Source organism: Macaca thibetana, chromosome 19, assembly GCF_024542745.1.
Source record: "Macaca thibetana thibetana isolate TM-01 chromosome 19, ASM2454274v1, whole genome shotgun sequence".
NCBI lineage: Eukaryota > Metazoa > Chordata > Mammalia > Primates > Cercopithecidae > Macaca > Macaca thibetana.
Window position 1 is genome coordinate 24,497,555 of NC_065596.1, and position 16,959 is coordinate 24,514,513.

Genomic DNA, 16,959 nt, shown 5'->3' on the forward strand with positions numbered 1-16,959 from the left:
CACTGCTCTCTCTGCCATATGGACCACAAGGTTCCCGATAGAGTCCACCTGCCGGCTTCTGGAGTGAAGCTGACATTGAACAGAGCCACAGTGGACTCCAGCAGAGATGTGATAGGAGCGAGCCTGCTGTTGTAAGTCACCAAGACACTGGGGCTGTTTGTTACTGTAGCATCACCTGGCCTATCCTGACTAGTCCAGAAGTCTCAGAGGGGATTGATGACAGAGGTGAGGGTAGAACCAAATACGTCAAATTGCTGCCCCAGATAGGTTGGTGAAGATCTTTGGACTCTTCATGTACCCTATAAATATACATACCTAATATGTACCCATAAAAATAAAAATTAAAAAAACTGAAAAAAATAAAAGATCTTTGGACTCAAACAGACCTGGTGGGTTTGTGGTGTGGATTCACAATTTATCTTCAGTGTAGTCTTGGACAAGTTTCATAACCTCTCTGAGCCTTGTGTTCCCATATTGTAAGCTGCTATTGTAACGTATGTTAAGCACAAAGCTTGGCCCACACTAAGCTTTCAACCAATTGAAACAGTCATGTCTTCGGGTTGTTAATCATGAGGACTGTGCTATTATTTATCCACATTGTATAGAGGAGGAAACTGAGGCTGAAGGAGGCTAATAGGCTGCTAGTATGTAGAACATTGGGATGGAACACACATCTATCTGACACTAGAAGATAAAATTTCCCCCCCTTAAATGTTAAGAAAACGTCCAAATATATACAAAAGTAGAGAAAATAGTATAATATCTATGATAGACTGATACCCCAATCTATGATGGAATCAGAAAGTGACTGAGCCCAGAGCCCATGGCAGAGTGCTCAGGAAAATGTTTGCAGGCAGAAATAGTCATTAAATGACCCTTCAGGTCTCAATCTCCCAGTGTCCAAAATTATCCACATTTTGCCAAATTATCTCTTCCTTCCTGTCTTCCCTGCCTCCTCCTTTCCTATACCTTCCCCTCTTCCTCCCTCCTCTCTTCTCTCCTTTTGCTTTTTTTTTTTTTTTGAGATGGGGTCTCGCTCCGTTGCCCAGGTTGGAGTGCAGTAGCGTGATCTTGGCTCACTGCAACCTCTGCCACCCAGGTTACAGCGATTCTCATGCCTCAGCTTCCTGAGTAGCTGGGATTACAGGCACACATCACCGTGCCCAGCTAATTTTTGTATTTTTAGTAGAGACAGGGTTTCACCATGTTGACCAGGCTGATCTCGAATTCCTGACCTCAAGTGACGCGCCCGCCCTGGCCTCCCAAAGTGCTGGGATTACAGTGTGAGCCACTGCTCCTGGCCTTTCCTTTGCTTTTACCCTCCCTCCTTTGCTCTTTCTCTCTCCCTCCTTCCTTTCTTCCTTCTTTCCTCCTCTTTCTCTTTCTCCCTCCTCTCCTCCATACTTCTTTCTTCCTTTCTCCTTTCTTTCCTTCCTGTATTCCCTCCCTCTTCCCTTCCTTCCTTTTTGTGCTGAGACATTTAAAGCAAATCCCAGTCATCATATTCCACCCATAAATACTTCCATGTGTATCAAAGCCCATGCTTTCAACTCTTGTAGGACAGATGCATCCTTTCTGGGAGGGAGGATGGAATAAAATAAAGCATATTGAGAGCTTAGCATAACCTGTACCCATCCCTCCCTGTTTGCAGAAGGCCTAGAATATCCTAATCTTTCAGGGGAGATCTCCCCTCACCCATGGATCTGTGACATTCTTCTAAATCCTTCATGGAAAAGCTCATATCAAAAGTGACAGGTTCACCTGTCTCTACAAAAAAAATTTAAAATTAGCCTGGGTGTGGGGGCATGCACCAGTGGTTCCAGGCACTCAGGAGGCTGAGGTGGGAGGATCACTTGAGCGTGGGAGGCTGAGAAAAAAGTGACTGGTTCAATATGGATACAAGAGACACATCCACAGAGCTCAGCGTAGTGGTTCAGAGGATACTCAGGTTCCAGTCTGTCTGGGTTTGAAAGCCAACTTTGCCAGTTACTAGTTTTTTTTTGTTTGTTTGTTTGTTTGTTTTTTAACCTTTGGAAACAGAGTCTCACTCTGTCGCCCAGGCTGGAGTGAAGTGGCGCGAACTCAACTCACTGCAGCTTCTGCCTTCCAGGTTCAAGCGATTCTCCTCCCTCAGCCTCCCCAATAGCTGGGATTACAGGTACACCACCATACCCAGCTAATTTTTGTATATTTAGTAGAGATGGAGTTTTGCCATGTTGCCCAGGTTGGTCTCTAACTCCTGAGCTCTGGCAATCCGCCTGCCTCGGCCTCCCAAAATGCTGGGATTATCACCGTTTTGTGAGCCACTGAGCCCAGTCACTAGTTCAGTTACTAGTGGCCTCAGGTGCGTATCTTGACCTCAGCTTTCCCATTTGTGAAATGGGACAATAATGGGTCCTACTCATAGAGGAGACATGCGGTTGAGGGAGTCCACACGTGCACAGAACTCGGAACAGCGCCTGGAATTCAGAGTTCAACGCAGGTAAACGGTGGCCCTTACTGTCATTATTGGGGAAGGGAGTGCCCTTTGGGTCATGGGTGCCGTTTCTGTCTGTTACCCAATATGGCCTCCCGTTGTGAAGGTTGCCCGCCCCAAGGTATGGGTGTGAAGGAACCTGGGGGTGGTGAGGAAGGAAGGCAACATCTCTGCCAGACTGGAGTCTCTGGGGGATGAGTCCCGGATATGACCCATCCTGGCTGAGTCCAGAGTCCATGGCAGGTGGTCAGGAAATGTTTGTGGAAAACAGTCATTTAATGGTCCTGGAATCTGCAAGGGTAAAAGGGACTTGGGGGATAGGGTGGGGCTAACCTGGGTGAAGAATTTGATGTTATTGTACATTGCTAATTTTCCATAGGGGCATACATGTAGGCATATTATTCAAGTTTTGAAATTTTATTATAAATTATTTAAAACAAATAAAGAATAAGTGGAGTCTCCTGGCACTCAGTTGAAAGACAAAAAACAGGCCGGGCGCGGTGGCTCAAGCCTGTAATCCCAGCACTTTGGGAGGCTGAGACGGGCGGATCACGAGGTCAGGAGATCGAGACCATCCTGGCTAACACAATGAAACCCCGTCTCCACTAAAAATACAAAAAATTAGCCGGGCGTGGTGGCGGCGCCTGTAGTCCCAGCTACTCGGGAGGCTGAGGCAGGAGAATGGCGGGAACCCGGGAGGCGGAGCTTGCAGTGAGCCGAGATCGCGCCACTGCACTCCAGCCTGGGCGACAGAGCGAGACTCCGCCTCAAAAAAAAAAAAAAAAAAAAAAAAAAAAGAAAGACAAAAAACATCAAAACATTTGAAATACATGCCCAGAGGCCACAGCCTTCCCTGGCCACAGCTCCTTTCCTCTCTCCTTGCCTGAGATCACCTCTATCCTGCACATGATATCTCTAATTTTGTCACCTACAGGCATGCTTTTAATTTTTTTTTTTTTCCAGACAAAGTCTTACTCTGTTGCCCAGGTTGGAGGGCAATGGTGCTATCAATAGCTCACTGCAGCCTCAACCTCCTGGGCTCAAGTGATCCTCCTGCCTCAGCTTCCTGAGTAGCTGGGACCACAGACATGCGCCACCATGCCCAGTCCGTCCTTCCTTCCTTCTTCCTTTCCTTCTCCTTTCCCTTCCTTCCTCTCCCCTCCTTTCCCCTCTCCTGCCCTCCCCTTTCCTTCCTTCCTTCCTTCCTTCCTTCCTTCCTTCCTTCCTTCCTTCCTTCCTTCCTTCCTTCCTTCCTTCCTTCCTCTCTCTCTCTCTCTCTCTCTCTCCCTCCCTCCCTTCCTTCCTTCTTCCTTTTTTTTTGAAGGGGGAGTCTCGCTCTGTTGCCCCAGCTGGAGTGCAGTGGCACAATTTCAGCTCACTGCAACCTCCGCCTCTCAGGTTCAAGTGATTCTCTCAGCCTCCCAAGTAGCTGGGACTACAGGTGCATGCCACTGCGTCCGGCTAATTTTCTTTTGTATTTTTAGTAGAGATAGGGTTTCACCATGTTGATCAGCTGGTCTCGAACTCCTGACCTCAGGTGATCCACCTGCCTCGGCCTCCCGAAGTGCTGGGATTACAGGCATGAGCCACCGCACCTGGTTCCTTCCTTCTTTCTTTCTTTCTTTCCTTCCTTCCTTCCTTCCTTCTTTCCTTCCTTCCTCACTCCCTTCCTCCCTCCCTCCCTCCCTCTTTCTGGTCTCCCTGTGTTGCCCAGGCTGTTCTCAAACTCCCGAGCTCAAGCGATTTTCCTGCCTCCAACTCCCAAGGTGCTGGGATTACAATGATCAGTGTGAGCCACTATGACCAGCCACTTTTAATTTTTTAAGGGAAGTTTTTTCTTCTTTTCTGCTTGGTTCTCTCCTCACCTTTCTCTTCTCTCCCCCACAGACTCCTTCATAGGAATGCTCGTAGCTCACTGCAGCCTTGATCTCCTAGGCTCAACTGATTCTTCCACCTCAGCCTCCCACGCAGCTGGGACCACGGGCATGCACCCCCATGCCAAGCTATATGTATATGTTTCGTAGAGATGGGATCTCACTATGTTGCCCAGGCTGGTCTCGAACTCCTAAGCTCAAGCGATCTACCCACCCTGGCCTCCCAAAGTGCTGGGGTGACAGGCAAGAGCCACTATGCCTGGGCAACTCTCTGCATCTTGCTTTCCTCAACCCTCCGAGTCATTCGATTCACCCTTTCTAATGGCTGTGTGGTGTGGTTTCCATGGCCTATGGCATGGATGTACCAACATTTATTCAGCAGTCACTGTCCTATTGAGGGGAATTCACCTTGTTTTCTCTTTTGTCCCTCCCACTATGAGAGATGCAGCAGTAAACATCCTACTGACAAGACAGTTTATCATCTGTTATGTGTCTCTGTGTCTTAAATAATTTCTAATGAATTTTAAAAGCTTGGGGACGGGTGTGATGGCTCACATCTGTAATCCCAGCACTTTGGAAGGAAATGGCACCTGGGGAGTGGAGCACACCTGGGGAGGTGAGGGCCACTTCACTGTTTCTTACAGCCCCCTAGACATCCTTTTTCCCCTGCAAACTCCAGGGAGTGGTCAATGAAATTCCTTCAGTCATGAAAAGGTCCATCGGATAGATCTTTAGGAGCAGGGATGCTCAATTGAAGGAAATGTGTGCATTTAATTCATTAATAAGTGTTGTCAGATTTGCCTCAAGTGTTTCATCTGGGGCCTTCCTGCATGGGGAACACCTGTTTCTCTCTATCAGGCCGAATCCAACTTCCCAGCCATCCCTTCTGCCTCCTCCCACCCTCTCTCTTTGAACCTTCCAAGTGAACCTTCCAAGGCCACAACTTGGGGTTCTGACCAGTGTTGTGCTGAGCCACATGGGACCTGATACAAAAGGCACTATTTACTCATGCTCCTCTGTCATGGTTTCATGATTTCATGGTTTTTTTTTTTTTTCTTTTTTTTTTGAGACAGGGTCTGGCTCTGTTGCCCAAGCTGGAGTGCAGTGGCTTGATCTCCGCTCAATGCAACCTCCGCCTCCTGGGCTCAAGCCATCCTCCTACCACAGCCTCCAAAGTAGCTGGGGCTATAGCGCCTGCCACCAAGCTCAGCTAATTTTTATAGAGACCGGGTTTTGTCACGTTGCCCAGGCTGGTCTCTAACTCCTGGGCTGAAGCAATCCACCCACCTCGGCCTACCAAAGTGCTGAGATTACAGGTGTGAGCCACTGCACCTGGCCCTCACGTATTTTTTTGTTTTTTGTTTTTTTGAGACAGAGTTTCTTTCTGTCACCGAGACTGGAGTGTAGTGGTGTGATCTCAGCTCACCTCACTCCTAGCTTGTTACGGGAAAACCTGTGGGTTGGCTGGGCTCAGCAGTATGGTTCTTCTGCCCCCATGTGGTGTTGGCTGGGGTTACACCTGTGCCTGCATTCAGCTGGAGCTCATCTGTGGCTGAAATGTCCTGGATGGCTTCAAGCTCATCTCCATGTGGCTGCAGTCTCTACATGAGGTCTCTCCAGCAGGGTAGCAGGACCTCTTCGAATAGAAGCTTCGGAGAAAGAAGGAGAAAACAGGAGCTGAAACCTGTTAAGGCCTGGGTTTGGGAGTCTCAGAGTGTCACTTCTTGTGACAAAGAAAGTCACAAGACTGGCCCAAATTTAAGGGAAGGGGAAAGAGACTCTGCCTCTTGCTGGAAAGAGTGGCACATGCCCACAGGGATGGGAAAATTGCCAGTGGCAGTCTACCCCTTCCCCAAACCCCTTCCCCAACTGCCCATCTCTATCTTCTTGCTTGCTTTTCCTTCGTTTTTCTTATCATTACTTGACACTATCTTAATTACTTTTGCTTATAAGCTCCATGAGAGCAAGGACTGTTTTGTTTTGTTTTGTTTTTTGTTGTTTTTTGAGACAGAGTCTTGCTCTATCACCCAAGCTGGATTGCAGTGGCACAATCTCGGCTCATGGCAACCTCTGCCTCTTGGGTTCAAGCAATTCTCATGGCTCAGCCTCCCGAGCAGCTGGGACTACAGGTGCCCATCAGGACACCCGGCTCTTCTTTTATTTATTTATTTATTTATTTAGTAGTTTTAGTAGAGATGGGGTTTTGCCATGTTGGCCAGGCTGGTCTCAAACTCTTGACCTCAAGTGATCCACCCAAAGTGCTGGGATTACAGTCGTAAGCCACCATGTCTGGCCCTTTTTCTTCTTTTTTCTTATCACTACTTGACACTACCTTAATTACTTTTGTTTACTATCTATATATTTAAAAAATATATAAGCTCCACGAGAGCAAGGGCCTTCTGTGTCTTATTCATCACTGTATCAGTACCTAAAACTGTGCCTAGCACCTAAAAGACAGCCAATATTTACATAAATATTGAATATGAATCCCTGAGGACTGATTTCAGGTTTACCCAGGTTGTGGAGAGTGGAGAGAAGGTGGAGGCCACCACATGTATATATTCCTAGGGACATGCTTTAGAATTTCTAAGAGACACAGAGAGAAAGGGCAGGCAGGAAAGGAGGCTTGGGAGTGGGCAGGAGAAATGGTTCAGGGACTGTCTTTGTCACTGCTGTGTCTCCAGCCTCGACCAGCCAGGGCCTGGCTCACAGTAGGTGTCTGGAAAGCATGTGTTCAATGAATTAACTTTCTCCAAAAATCCTTCACTGACTCCATCCCCACCCCTAGGCTGGGTCAGGCACCCCCATGGCTCCCACACCTCTCTGGGCAGCTTCAACCCCATTGTGGCCACCATGGGTCATCACTGTCTGAGGACGGAGGTGTGTTCCCTTCTAGACTCAGAGTCCACAGGGTTGGTGCTGTCTCAGTCACCACTGGATCCCCAACATCAACCAAGGGGTCCTTGGAGGTAGTAAGTATACTTTGCATCAACCTCCTCTGTCTGGGGTAGAGCCGGCCCCATCATTGCTGTATTCTCACCCCAGAGGGACACAGAGTAGACACTCACAGAACACCTTCGTTGATTCTAAGATAGATTCTTTTTCCTTTTTCTTTTTCCACGTTTTAACAATTTTTTTTTAAGAGACAGAGTCTCACTGTTGCCCAGGCTAAAGTGCAGTGATGTGATCACAGGCCACTGCAGCCTTGACCGCCAGGGCTCAAGCAATCCTCTCACCTCAGCCTCCTGAGTAGCGAACCACAGGCACACACCACCATGCCTAGCTAATTAAATTTTTTGTGTGTGTGTGGAGACGGTGTCCCCCTATATTGCCCAGGGTGGTCTCAAACTCCTGGGCTCAAGAAATCCTCCTGCCTTGGCCTCCCAAAGTGTTGGGATTACAGGTGTGAGCCACTGGGTCTGCTGCAATTTTTCAAATAAGACAACTGACTGGGTACAGTGGTTCACATCTGTAATCCCACTTTGGGAGGTCGAGGCGGGGGGATCACCTGAGGTCAGGAGTTTGAGACCAGCCTGGCCAATTTGGTGAAACCCCATCTCTACTAAAAATACAACAATTAACCAGGCGTGGTGGCACGTGCCTGTAATCTCAGCTACTCGGGAGGCAGAGGCAGGAGAATTGCTTGAACCTGGGAGGCTGAGGCTGCAGTGATCTGAGATCGCGCCATTGCACTCCAGCCTGGGTGACAGAGTGAGACTCTGTTTCAATAAGTAAGTAAATAAATAAATAAAACAAGACAACAGTGAAGTTTGCTGCATCATTTGCCTCTTCCTTCACAAAAGATTTCTCTGTAGCATGCGATACTGTTTGATAGCATTCTACCCACGGTAGAACTTTCAAAATTGAAGCCAGTCCTCTCAATCCCTGCTACTGCCTTATCAAGTAAGTTTATGTCATATCCTAAATCCCTTGTTGTCATTTTAACAATATTCACAGCATCTTCACCAGGCACAGATTCTATCTCAAGAAACCACTTTCTTTGCTCATCCATAAGAAGCAACTCCTCGTCTATTCAAGTTTGATCATGAGATTGCAGCAATTCAGTCGCATCTTCAGACTCTACTTCTAATTTTAGTTCTCTTGCTATTTCTAGCACATCTGCAGTAAATGCCTCCACCGAAGTCTTTTTTGTTGTTGTTTGTTTGTTGAGATGGAGTCTTGCTCTGTCACTCAGGATGGAGTACAGTGGCGCGATCTCGGCTCACTGCAACATCCGCCTCCCAGGTTCAAGCAGTTCTTCTGCCTCAGTCTGCCGAGTATCTGGGATTACAGATGCATACCACCATGCCCAGCTAATTTTTGTATTTTTAGTAGAGATGGGATTTTGTCACATTGGCCAGGCTGGTCTCAAACTCCTGACCTCAGGTGATCCACCTGCCTCAGCCTCCCAAAGTGCTGGGTTACAGGCATGAGCCATCATGCCCTGCCGTTGTTTTTTTTTTTTTTTTTTTTTGAGACAGGGTCTGGCTCTGTGGCCCACTCTGGAGTACGGTGTTGTGGTCATAGCTCACTGTAACCTTCAACTCTTGGAATCAAGCAATTCTCCCTCATCAGCCTCCCAAGTAGCTGGAACTACAGGCATGTGTTACCACACTTAGCTAACCTTAAAAATTTTTTATAGAGATGGGGTCTCACTATATTGCCCAGGCTGGTCTCAAACTCTTGGCCTCAAGGGATCCTCCAAACTCGGCCTCTCAAAGTGCTGGGATTACAGGCGTGAGCCACCACGACTGGCCCCTATCTTGGCTTTGGACAGGCCTTCTTCACTAAGTTTAATCATTTCTAGCTTTTGATTTAAAGTGAGAGACATGTGATTCTTCCTTTTACTTGGACACTTGGAGGCCATTTTAGAGTTATTAATTGGCCTAGTTTCATTATAGTTGTGTCTCACAGAAGAGGGAGGTGCAAGGAGAAGGAGAGAGACAGGAAAATGGCTGGTCAGTGGAGCAGTCAGAACACATATAATGTTTATCAATTAAGTTTGCTGTCTTCTGTGGGCACAGTTTATGGTGCCCTGAAATGATTACAATGGTAACGTCAAAGATCACGCTAGCAGAGATAATAATGATGAAAAAGTTTCACATGTTGTGAGAATTTCCAAAATGTGACACAGAGACATGAAATGAGCACGTGCTGTTGGGAAAATGGCACCAACAGGCTTGCTGGACACAGGGTTGCCACACACTTGCAATTTGTAAAAACCACAGTATTGGCCCAGGCGGGGTGGCTCATGCCTGCAATCCCAGCACTTTGGGAGGCCAAGGCGGGAAAGTCACTTGAGGCCAGGAGTTCGAGACCAGCCTGGCCAAGACAGCGATACCCCCGTCTCTATTAAAAATACCAAAATTAGCTGGGCATGGTGGTGCACGCCTGTAGTCCCAGCTACACGGGAGGCTGAGGTGGGAGAAGCTCTTGAACCTGGGAGGCAGAGATTGCAGTGAGCCAAGATCATACTACACACTCCAGCCTGGGCAACAAGAGTAAAACTCCGTCTCAATAAATGAATGAGTGAATGAATGAATGAATAAATAAATAAATAAAACAATAGTTGGGAATGGTGGCGCGTGCTTGTTGTCCCAGCTACTTGGGAGGCAAAGGTAGTAGAGATTGCTTGAGCCCAGGAGGTGGAGATTGCAGTGAGCAGTGAGCCAAGATCACGCCACTGCACTCCAGCCTGGGTGGCAGAGCAAGACCCTCTTCTCCACCACATACCCGCCTCCCCGGCAAAAAAAAAAAAAAACAAAAACATAATATCTGTGAAGGACAATAAAGCTGAGTGCAATAAAATGAGGTGTGCCTGAAATTGAATTTATTATTGAATGAATGAAAGCTCTCTCTCAACTCAGGGTTTTTGCAGAGGCTGGTCCCTTAGCCTGGGATGCAACTCCCTAATGTGCCATCTGGCTCACTCCTACCCATCCTTTGGATCTCAGGTCAGGTGCCCCCTCCTCCAGGAAGCCCTCCCTGACTCCCAGGCTGAGTCAGGCATCCCCCTTTGTGCTCCCACAGCCCTCTGGGGTCCCCCATCCCAGAGCTGCCCCCTCTGTCATCATTATCTTGGGATGGATCTGACTCCACCACTGGACTCTGAGTCCTGTGGGGGCAGAACCTGGGGCTGTCTTGTTCATTGCTGTGTTTCCAGCATGCAGATAGGCAGGGTGCAACCCCTCCCTGGCTGGTGCTCTGAGGAGCTGCTGGGGGCATCCTTGGGAACATGCCAGTCTGCATCGGTGCATATGTGCAGGTGGCGGTGGCTCTCTTTCTTGGTCCACAATCATCCTGGGCCGCAATTATCTCCATTTTCTGGGTCTGGAGCCCCTGAAGCAGTGCCTGGGTTTGATGCATCTCTGGGGCCCTAGCTGCTGCAGCAGAATGAATGAGGTTCCTGAATGGAGTCAGTGGGTTTCGGGGTTTCTGTATATGTTGTCAGTGTGTAATTGTGTCTCTTAAAGTCTGCACGTCTGTGTCCCTGAATGAGGGTGTTTGTGAGGCTTTGGTAACTGTGTGTGTGTCTGAGTCTTGCTTTCCTTCAATGACTCTGTTGTTTTGTTTTGTTTAGAGACAGAATCTTGCTCAGTCACCCAGGCTAGAGTGCAGTAGCACGATTATGACTCACTGCAGCCTTGAACTCCTGGGCTCAAGCAATCCTCCTACCTCAGCCTCTTGTGTAGCTGGGACTACAAATGTGCACCACCACACCTGGCTAATTTTTTTTTTTTAAGAGATAGGGTCTTGCTGTGTTGTCCAGGCTGGTCTCGATCTCCTGGGCTCAAGAGAACCTCCTACCTTGGCCTCCTAAATTGATGAGATTACAGGCATGAGTGAGCCATTGCGCCCACCAGCAATGACCCAATTTGTATCATCAACTTTCACACTTGTCTGGGGAACTGAGAGTCCCCGGGTAGAGGGTGGAGTGGTAGCAGGGCCAAGCCCTCGGACACCAAGCTGTGAATCTGAGAGTTTGTCCTGGGGGTGATGGAGACCATGGAGGATTTTGAACAGGTCTCAGTGTTAGAAAGATCTCTCCGGAGCCTTCAGCGGAACTGGAGGGCCCCGTGTGAGTGGGTGGTGAGCCCATGAGCAGCTGGGGTCTGGAGTCCCTGCTCCACCTCCAGGCCCCGCCCCCTGACATCACTGTCGCATTATTGCACCAAGGCTGGCTGACCAATAAGCTGCTGCTTGCTATTACAATGGGTCCTAGCAACGGCGTCTGACCTTGGGTTAACAGGGAAGGAGATCCTATCAGTGGGGAGAGTGTGAGGGGAGAGGGAGAGCCTGCAGGGCAGGTGAGTCCCCCAGGGCTCTCTCGCTGGGCCCCTGTGCATGTGCGGAGCAGGGGCTTGCGGTCCTAATCTGGACTCTCTCAGCCCAAATTCCAACCACTGACTCGTCTGCCCCTTGCTGCCAGGACCTGTTCGAGGTTCCCACTCTTCCCACCCAGACCATACTAGGGAGAGGGCACAGGCAGGAACCCTTCTGACCCAGGATAGGAGGCTCAGATCTGGAGGCAACAATGTCTTTATTTATTTATTTATTTTTCTAAGACCGAGTCTCGCTCTGTTGCCCAGGCTGGAGTGCAGTGGCTCAATCTTGGCTCACTGCAACCTCCCCCTCCCGGGTTCAAGAGCTGGGACTACAGGCATGCGCCACAACACCTGGTTAATTTTGTATTTTTAGTAGCGATGGGGTTTCACCATGTTGGCCAGGCTGGTCTCGAACTCCTGACCTCAAGTGATCCACCCACCTCGGCCTCCCAAAGTGCTAGGATTATAGGTGGGAGCCACCACGCCCAGCCACGAACAATGTCTTAAGGACACATTTCTGTGGGGGGTGGAGTGCGGTAGCAGAGGATGGGGTGAGGGGTGGGAGGTGAAGAGACAGGATGCAGGGGGCAAGGAGACAAGGCGGGAGGCAGGGACATGTGGCTGAAGGGAGAGTAACTCTCTAGAGGGGTGAAGGAGCCTGGGGACCTGGGTTTGGGTCCTGGCTGTGCCTCTGGATGAGGAGGCCTCACTTGTCTTGTCTGAGCCTCAGTCCCTCTCCCTATCAACTGGGGACAGTGATCCCAGACATAAGCAGCTCTCCCAGGGCTCCCTGAAGACCCTTAGTGAGTAAATGTATTTTAGAGGTGATGGGCCAGAGGAGGGTGAGTGGGAAGGGGGAGGACCAGGGAAGCTCCTGGTGAGGAGGAGGGATCTGAGGGGGGCCATCACGACAGGAGCTCCAGGGGGATGGGAGGGGAAACTGAACCCCGGGAGGCAAGGGTTGCCATGGCAGGGCTGGGATTTCATGGAAATGACTCCCAGTGTCCAGGTGGTCCCCATGCCTGGCTTCCCGAACCCAAGGGTATCTGAACCCAAAGTCAGCCTAGGGCTAGCTGAACGGGGTTCGTGGTCATCACAGCAGCCCTGCGAGGTGGAGGGGAGTATCCCCCACAGAGCAGCTGAGGCTCAGAGAGGGCGAGGACTTGCTCAAAGTCACACAGCTAAGAATATTACTAATGATAAGTACAATGACGATGATGATGATGCCAATGACACGTGGCACCTGCCCTGAGCCAGGCGCTGTTTTATGGGCTGTTTTATGTCATAACTCATTCAAGTGACAGAGATCCTACAGGGTGGTTTGTCGTGATTGTAGGTATCATTCTCAGTGTACAGATGAGGACAGTGAGGGGAGAGTTAAGTAACTTGCCTCACATCACTCAGTGAGTATGTGGTGGAGCCAGGATTTGATCCCAGGCAGTCTGGCTCCGGGTCTGGGTCCCCTTCACCCCACCCTCCAATCCCAGCCGCAGCAGGAGGCAGCTGTTTCCTCTGAATGGGTCTGTGCCACAGGCCAGGAGCTGGGCTTAAGCCCTTTCCTATGCAGCCCTATGTAATTTGCAGAGCCCAGTATGAAAAGAAAATATGGGGCCCCTGGTTCAAATATTACAAAGAATTTCAGGCCAGGTATGGTGGCTCATGCCCTTAATCCCAGCACACAGAAGCCAAGGCAGGAGGACCTTGATCTCGGAAGTTCAAGCCCAGCTGGGACAACATAGTGAAACTCCCATCTCTACAAAAAGTTTTAAAAAGTAGCTGGGCATGGTGGCATGCACCTGTGGTCCCAGCTATTCAGGAGGCTGAGGTGGGAGGATTGCTAGAGCCAAGGAGATCAAGGCTGCAATGAGCCATGATTGTAGCACTGTGCTCCAGCTTGGATGACAGAGATCCTGTCTCAAACAAACAAAGAATTTCAGCCAGTGTCAGCAGAGCATTAAACCAAGCACTGGGCTACTCTAAGCACACAGCCCTCCAAGGCATGCATACACCCGGAAAACTGACCTGTGCCTAGATTACCCTGGAAACTCCAACAGTGCTCCAAGAGGCTGCTTGGTGGTCATGCCCATTACACAGAGAGGTGCTTCATTTTGCCCCTGGTCACACAGCAAGTTAGTGGCAGAAAAGGGATGTGAACCTGGGCCTGCCAGATCTCAAAGCCCTTTAACTTGTGCCAAAAATGTGTCCCCAGTTCTTGAAGGAGAAAGAGAGTTGTGGGCTTCCAGGGGGACTCCCTTCACATCCGTGATGTCTGTCTCTCCCCACCCTATGCCAAGGCCCAGGTGGTGTGAATGGCTCCCTTCTCCTCTGCAGGCGCTGAGGATCACGCATCCTGTGACTCTCCCCTGTCCCCCGCCACCCTCTGAACCACTGGCCACCATGGCTACTTCAAAGTTGCCTGTGGTGCCTGGGGAGGAGGAAACCACCATCCTCATGGCCAAGGAAAGGCTGGAGGCCCTGCGCACAGCCTTTGAGTCGGGCGACCTCCCCCAGGCCGCCTCTCACCTCCAGGAGCTGCTGGCCTCCACGGAGAGCACCCGCCTGGAGGTGGGCGTCACGGGCGAGTCGGGCGCCGGCAAGTCCTCCCTCATCAACGCCCTGCGTGGCCTGGGGGCCGAGGACCCTGGGGCGGCTCTGACGGGCGTTGTGGAGACCACGATGCAACCGTCATCCTACCCGCACCCACAGTTCCCCGATGTGACCCTCTGGGACCTGCCAGGGGCCGGCTCTCCAGGCTGCCCGGCGGACAAGTACCTGAAGCAGGTGGACTTCAGCCGCTATGACTTCTTCCTGCTGGTCTCCCCCCGCCGCTGCGGGGCCGTCGAGACCCGCCTGGCCGCCGAGATCCTGTGCCAGGGCAAGAAGTTCTACTTTGTGCGCACCAAGGTGGACGAGGACCTGGCGGCCACACGCAGCCAGCGGCCATCGGGCTTCAGAGAGGCCGCTGTCCTGCAGGAGATCCGAGACCACTGTGCTGAGCGGCTGCGGGAGGCCGGCGTGGCTGAACCTCGCATCTTCCTGGTGTCCAACCTCTCGCCAGCCCGCTACGACTTTCCCACGCTGGTGTCCACCTGGGAACATGACCTGCCCGCCCACCGGCGCCACGCTGGCCTGCTGTCGCTCCCCGACATCTCACTGGAGGCCTTGCAGAAGAAGAAGGCCATGCTTCAAGAGCAAGTCCTCAAGACTGCCCTGGTGTTGGGCGTCATCCAGGCCCTGCCCGTGCCGGGGCTGGCGGCTGCCTACGATGATGCCCTGCTCATCCACTCGCTGCGTGGCTACCACCGCAGCTTTGGTCTGGACGAGGACTCGCTGGCCAAGCTGGCCGAGCAGGTGGGCAAACAGGCAGGTGACCTGCGCTCTGTCATCCGCTCCCCGCTGGCCAATGAGGTCTCGCCTGAGACTGTCCTGCGGCTCTATTCCCAGTCATCCGACGGCGCCATGCGGGTGGCCCGCGCCTTTGAGAGGGGCATCCCTGTGTTTGGGACGCTGGTGGCTGGCGGCATCAGCTTTGGCGCTGTCTACACCATGCTCCAGGGCTGCCTCAACGAGATGGCCGAGGACGCCCAGCGTGTCCGCATCAAGGCCCTGGAGGAGGACGAGTCGCAGCCAGAGGTCGGCTTGGAAGCGGCCGGTGACAATGGCGTGGAGAAGGGGGGGTCCGGGGAGGGAGGCAGCGAGGAAGCCCCACTCTCAACCCGCAGGAAGCTGGGCCTCCTTCTTAAGTACATTCTGGATAGCTGGAAGAAACACGACTCAGAAGAGAAATAAAGAGTGCAGCCCCGCCCCCCTGCCTCACCCACAAACTAAGTCTTAACAAAATCCAACAAACCAACAAAAAAGGCCAATGTGGTGAATGTGAGGGCTGCAGTTGCCTGGAGGGTGGGTGTGGAGGGAGCCTGCGTCCGCGGCAGGGAGGGGAGCCTGTGTCCGGGGCAGGGCAAAGGAGGGGGCACTGGGGAGGGGAGGAGGGAGGCAGGTGGGCCCAGGGCCAACAGGAGTATAGTGAAAGGGGACAGGAGTGCCCTGGGGAGGGAGGTTGGAGACATGAATGGTGGGCCCAGGGTTCCCAGGGCTTCTTGGTGGTGTCTTTCTCCCCGGTCCCCAAGGGGCCAGGAGGAATTTGTGGGGCACAGGACAGCAGGGCCAAGACAGGAGATTGTGTCCTGCTAAGGTACTATTTAATTTAATTTAATTTAATTTATTTTATTTTATTATTTTTTGAGATGGAATCTTGCTGTGTCACCCAGGCTGGAGTGCTGTGGCACGATCTTGGTTTACTGCAACCTCCACCTCCCGAGTTCAAGCAATTCTCCTGCCTCAGCCTCCCAAGTAGCTGGAATTACAGGCACACGCCACCATGTCCAGCAAATTTTTGTATTTTTGGTAGAGAGGGGGTTTCACCATGTTGGCCAGGATGGTCTTGAACTCCTGACCCCAGGTGATCCACCCACCTTGGCCACCTAAAGTGGCGCCCGGCCTGATTTTTGTATTTTTAGCAGAGATGGGGGTTTTGCCATGTTGGCCAGGCTGGTCTTGAACTCCTGACCTTGGCCTCTCAAAGTGCTGGGATAATAGGCGTGAGCCACTGCACCTGGCCCCTGCTAAGGTACTTTAGTTTCAATCTCATATCCCTTTCTGAGAACCCAGTGTACCATAGACAGCCCCTGGGGCCTGGGATGAGCACAGTGGTGTCCAGCAGTGGCTAAACAGGTTGGGGAGAGTGGGCATCTGTGCCTGCCTGCTGCTTGGGAGCCTTGGAGGGGTGGGGGGTAGTAGGGAGAGGGAGGGCAGGTGGCCACAGGGCTCACCTCTGTGTGGTGCTTGAGGAGACAGAGAATGGCATGGGGAGAGAGTGACTGGATGTTTCCTTGAATATCGGAGGGGAGAGGAGGCTGAGAACACAACTCATGGCCTAGCATGGGTCTCACTCCAGAAGGATGGAGGGTATGTCTCAGAGCAGGAAGGCACATGGAGTTGAGACATCTGGCGTGTCTGTGATTGGGAAGAATCCTGGTCTCTCCATGACTAAAAAAAAATTTTTTTTTAGAGACAGGGTCTTGCCCTGTCGCCCAGGCTGGAATGTAGTGGCATAATCACAGCTCCCTTCAGCCTTGACTTCTTGATTTTGATGCTGTGAGTCTAAGATTGTGACACATTTGCTGAGTTTGGGGTCACCTGTCTCTGTGGGATTGGATTGGGGTGTGCGTGTGTGAATACTGGGACCTGCTGAAAGGCCCTGGGTCTTAACGTGAGGGCAACTATG

General features: G+C 51.2%; 3 protein-coding genes across 5 annotated transcripts in view; 1 reads left to right on the forward strand and 2 right to left on the reverse strand.

Moving 5' to 3' along the window:
- The window catches only part of CADM4 (cell adhesion molecule 4), a 168,600-nt gene that overhangs the window by 86,309 nt on the left and 65,332 nt on the right, over positions 1–16,959 (reverse strand). The window lies entirely within an intron of this gene.
- SMG9 (SMG9 nonsense mediated mRNA decay factor) overlaps positions 5,867–16,959 on the reverse strand; it is a 45,960-nt gene continuing 34,867 nt past the window's right edge. For both annotated transcript variants that reach the window (XM_050771132.1, XM_050771133.1), the window contains exon 15: positions 5,867–5,999. In XM_050771132.1, coding sequence (XP_050627089.1) covers positions 5,882–5,999 — 118 coding nt within the window. In that variant the 3' untranslated portion in view covers positions 5,867–5,881. The remainder of the gene's footprint in view (positions 6,000–16,959) is intronic.
- On the forward strand, positions 11,528–15,535 carry IRGC (immunity related GTPase cinema). 2 transcript variants are annotated; one of them, XM_050771155.1, is made up of 2 exons: positions 11,528–11,657; positions 14,007–15,535. In XM_050771155.1, the coding sequence occupies exon 2, from the start codon at positions 14,073–14,075 to the stop codon at positions 15,462–15,464; it is 1,392 nt and encodes a 463-aa protein (XP_050627112.1). In that variant the 5' UTR covers positions 11,528–11,657; positions 14,007–14,072; the 3' UTR covers positions 15,465–15,535. The 2 variants fall into 2 exon arrangements, with proteins under 2 accessions (XP_050627112.1, XP_050627113.1); XM_050771156.1 differs by having other exon boundaries at positions 11,573–11,657; positions 13,970–15,535.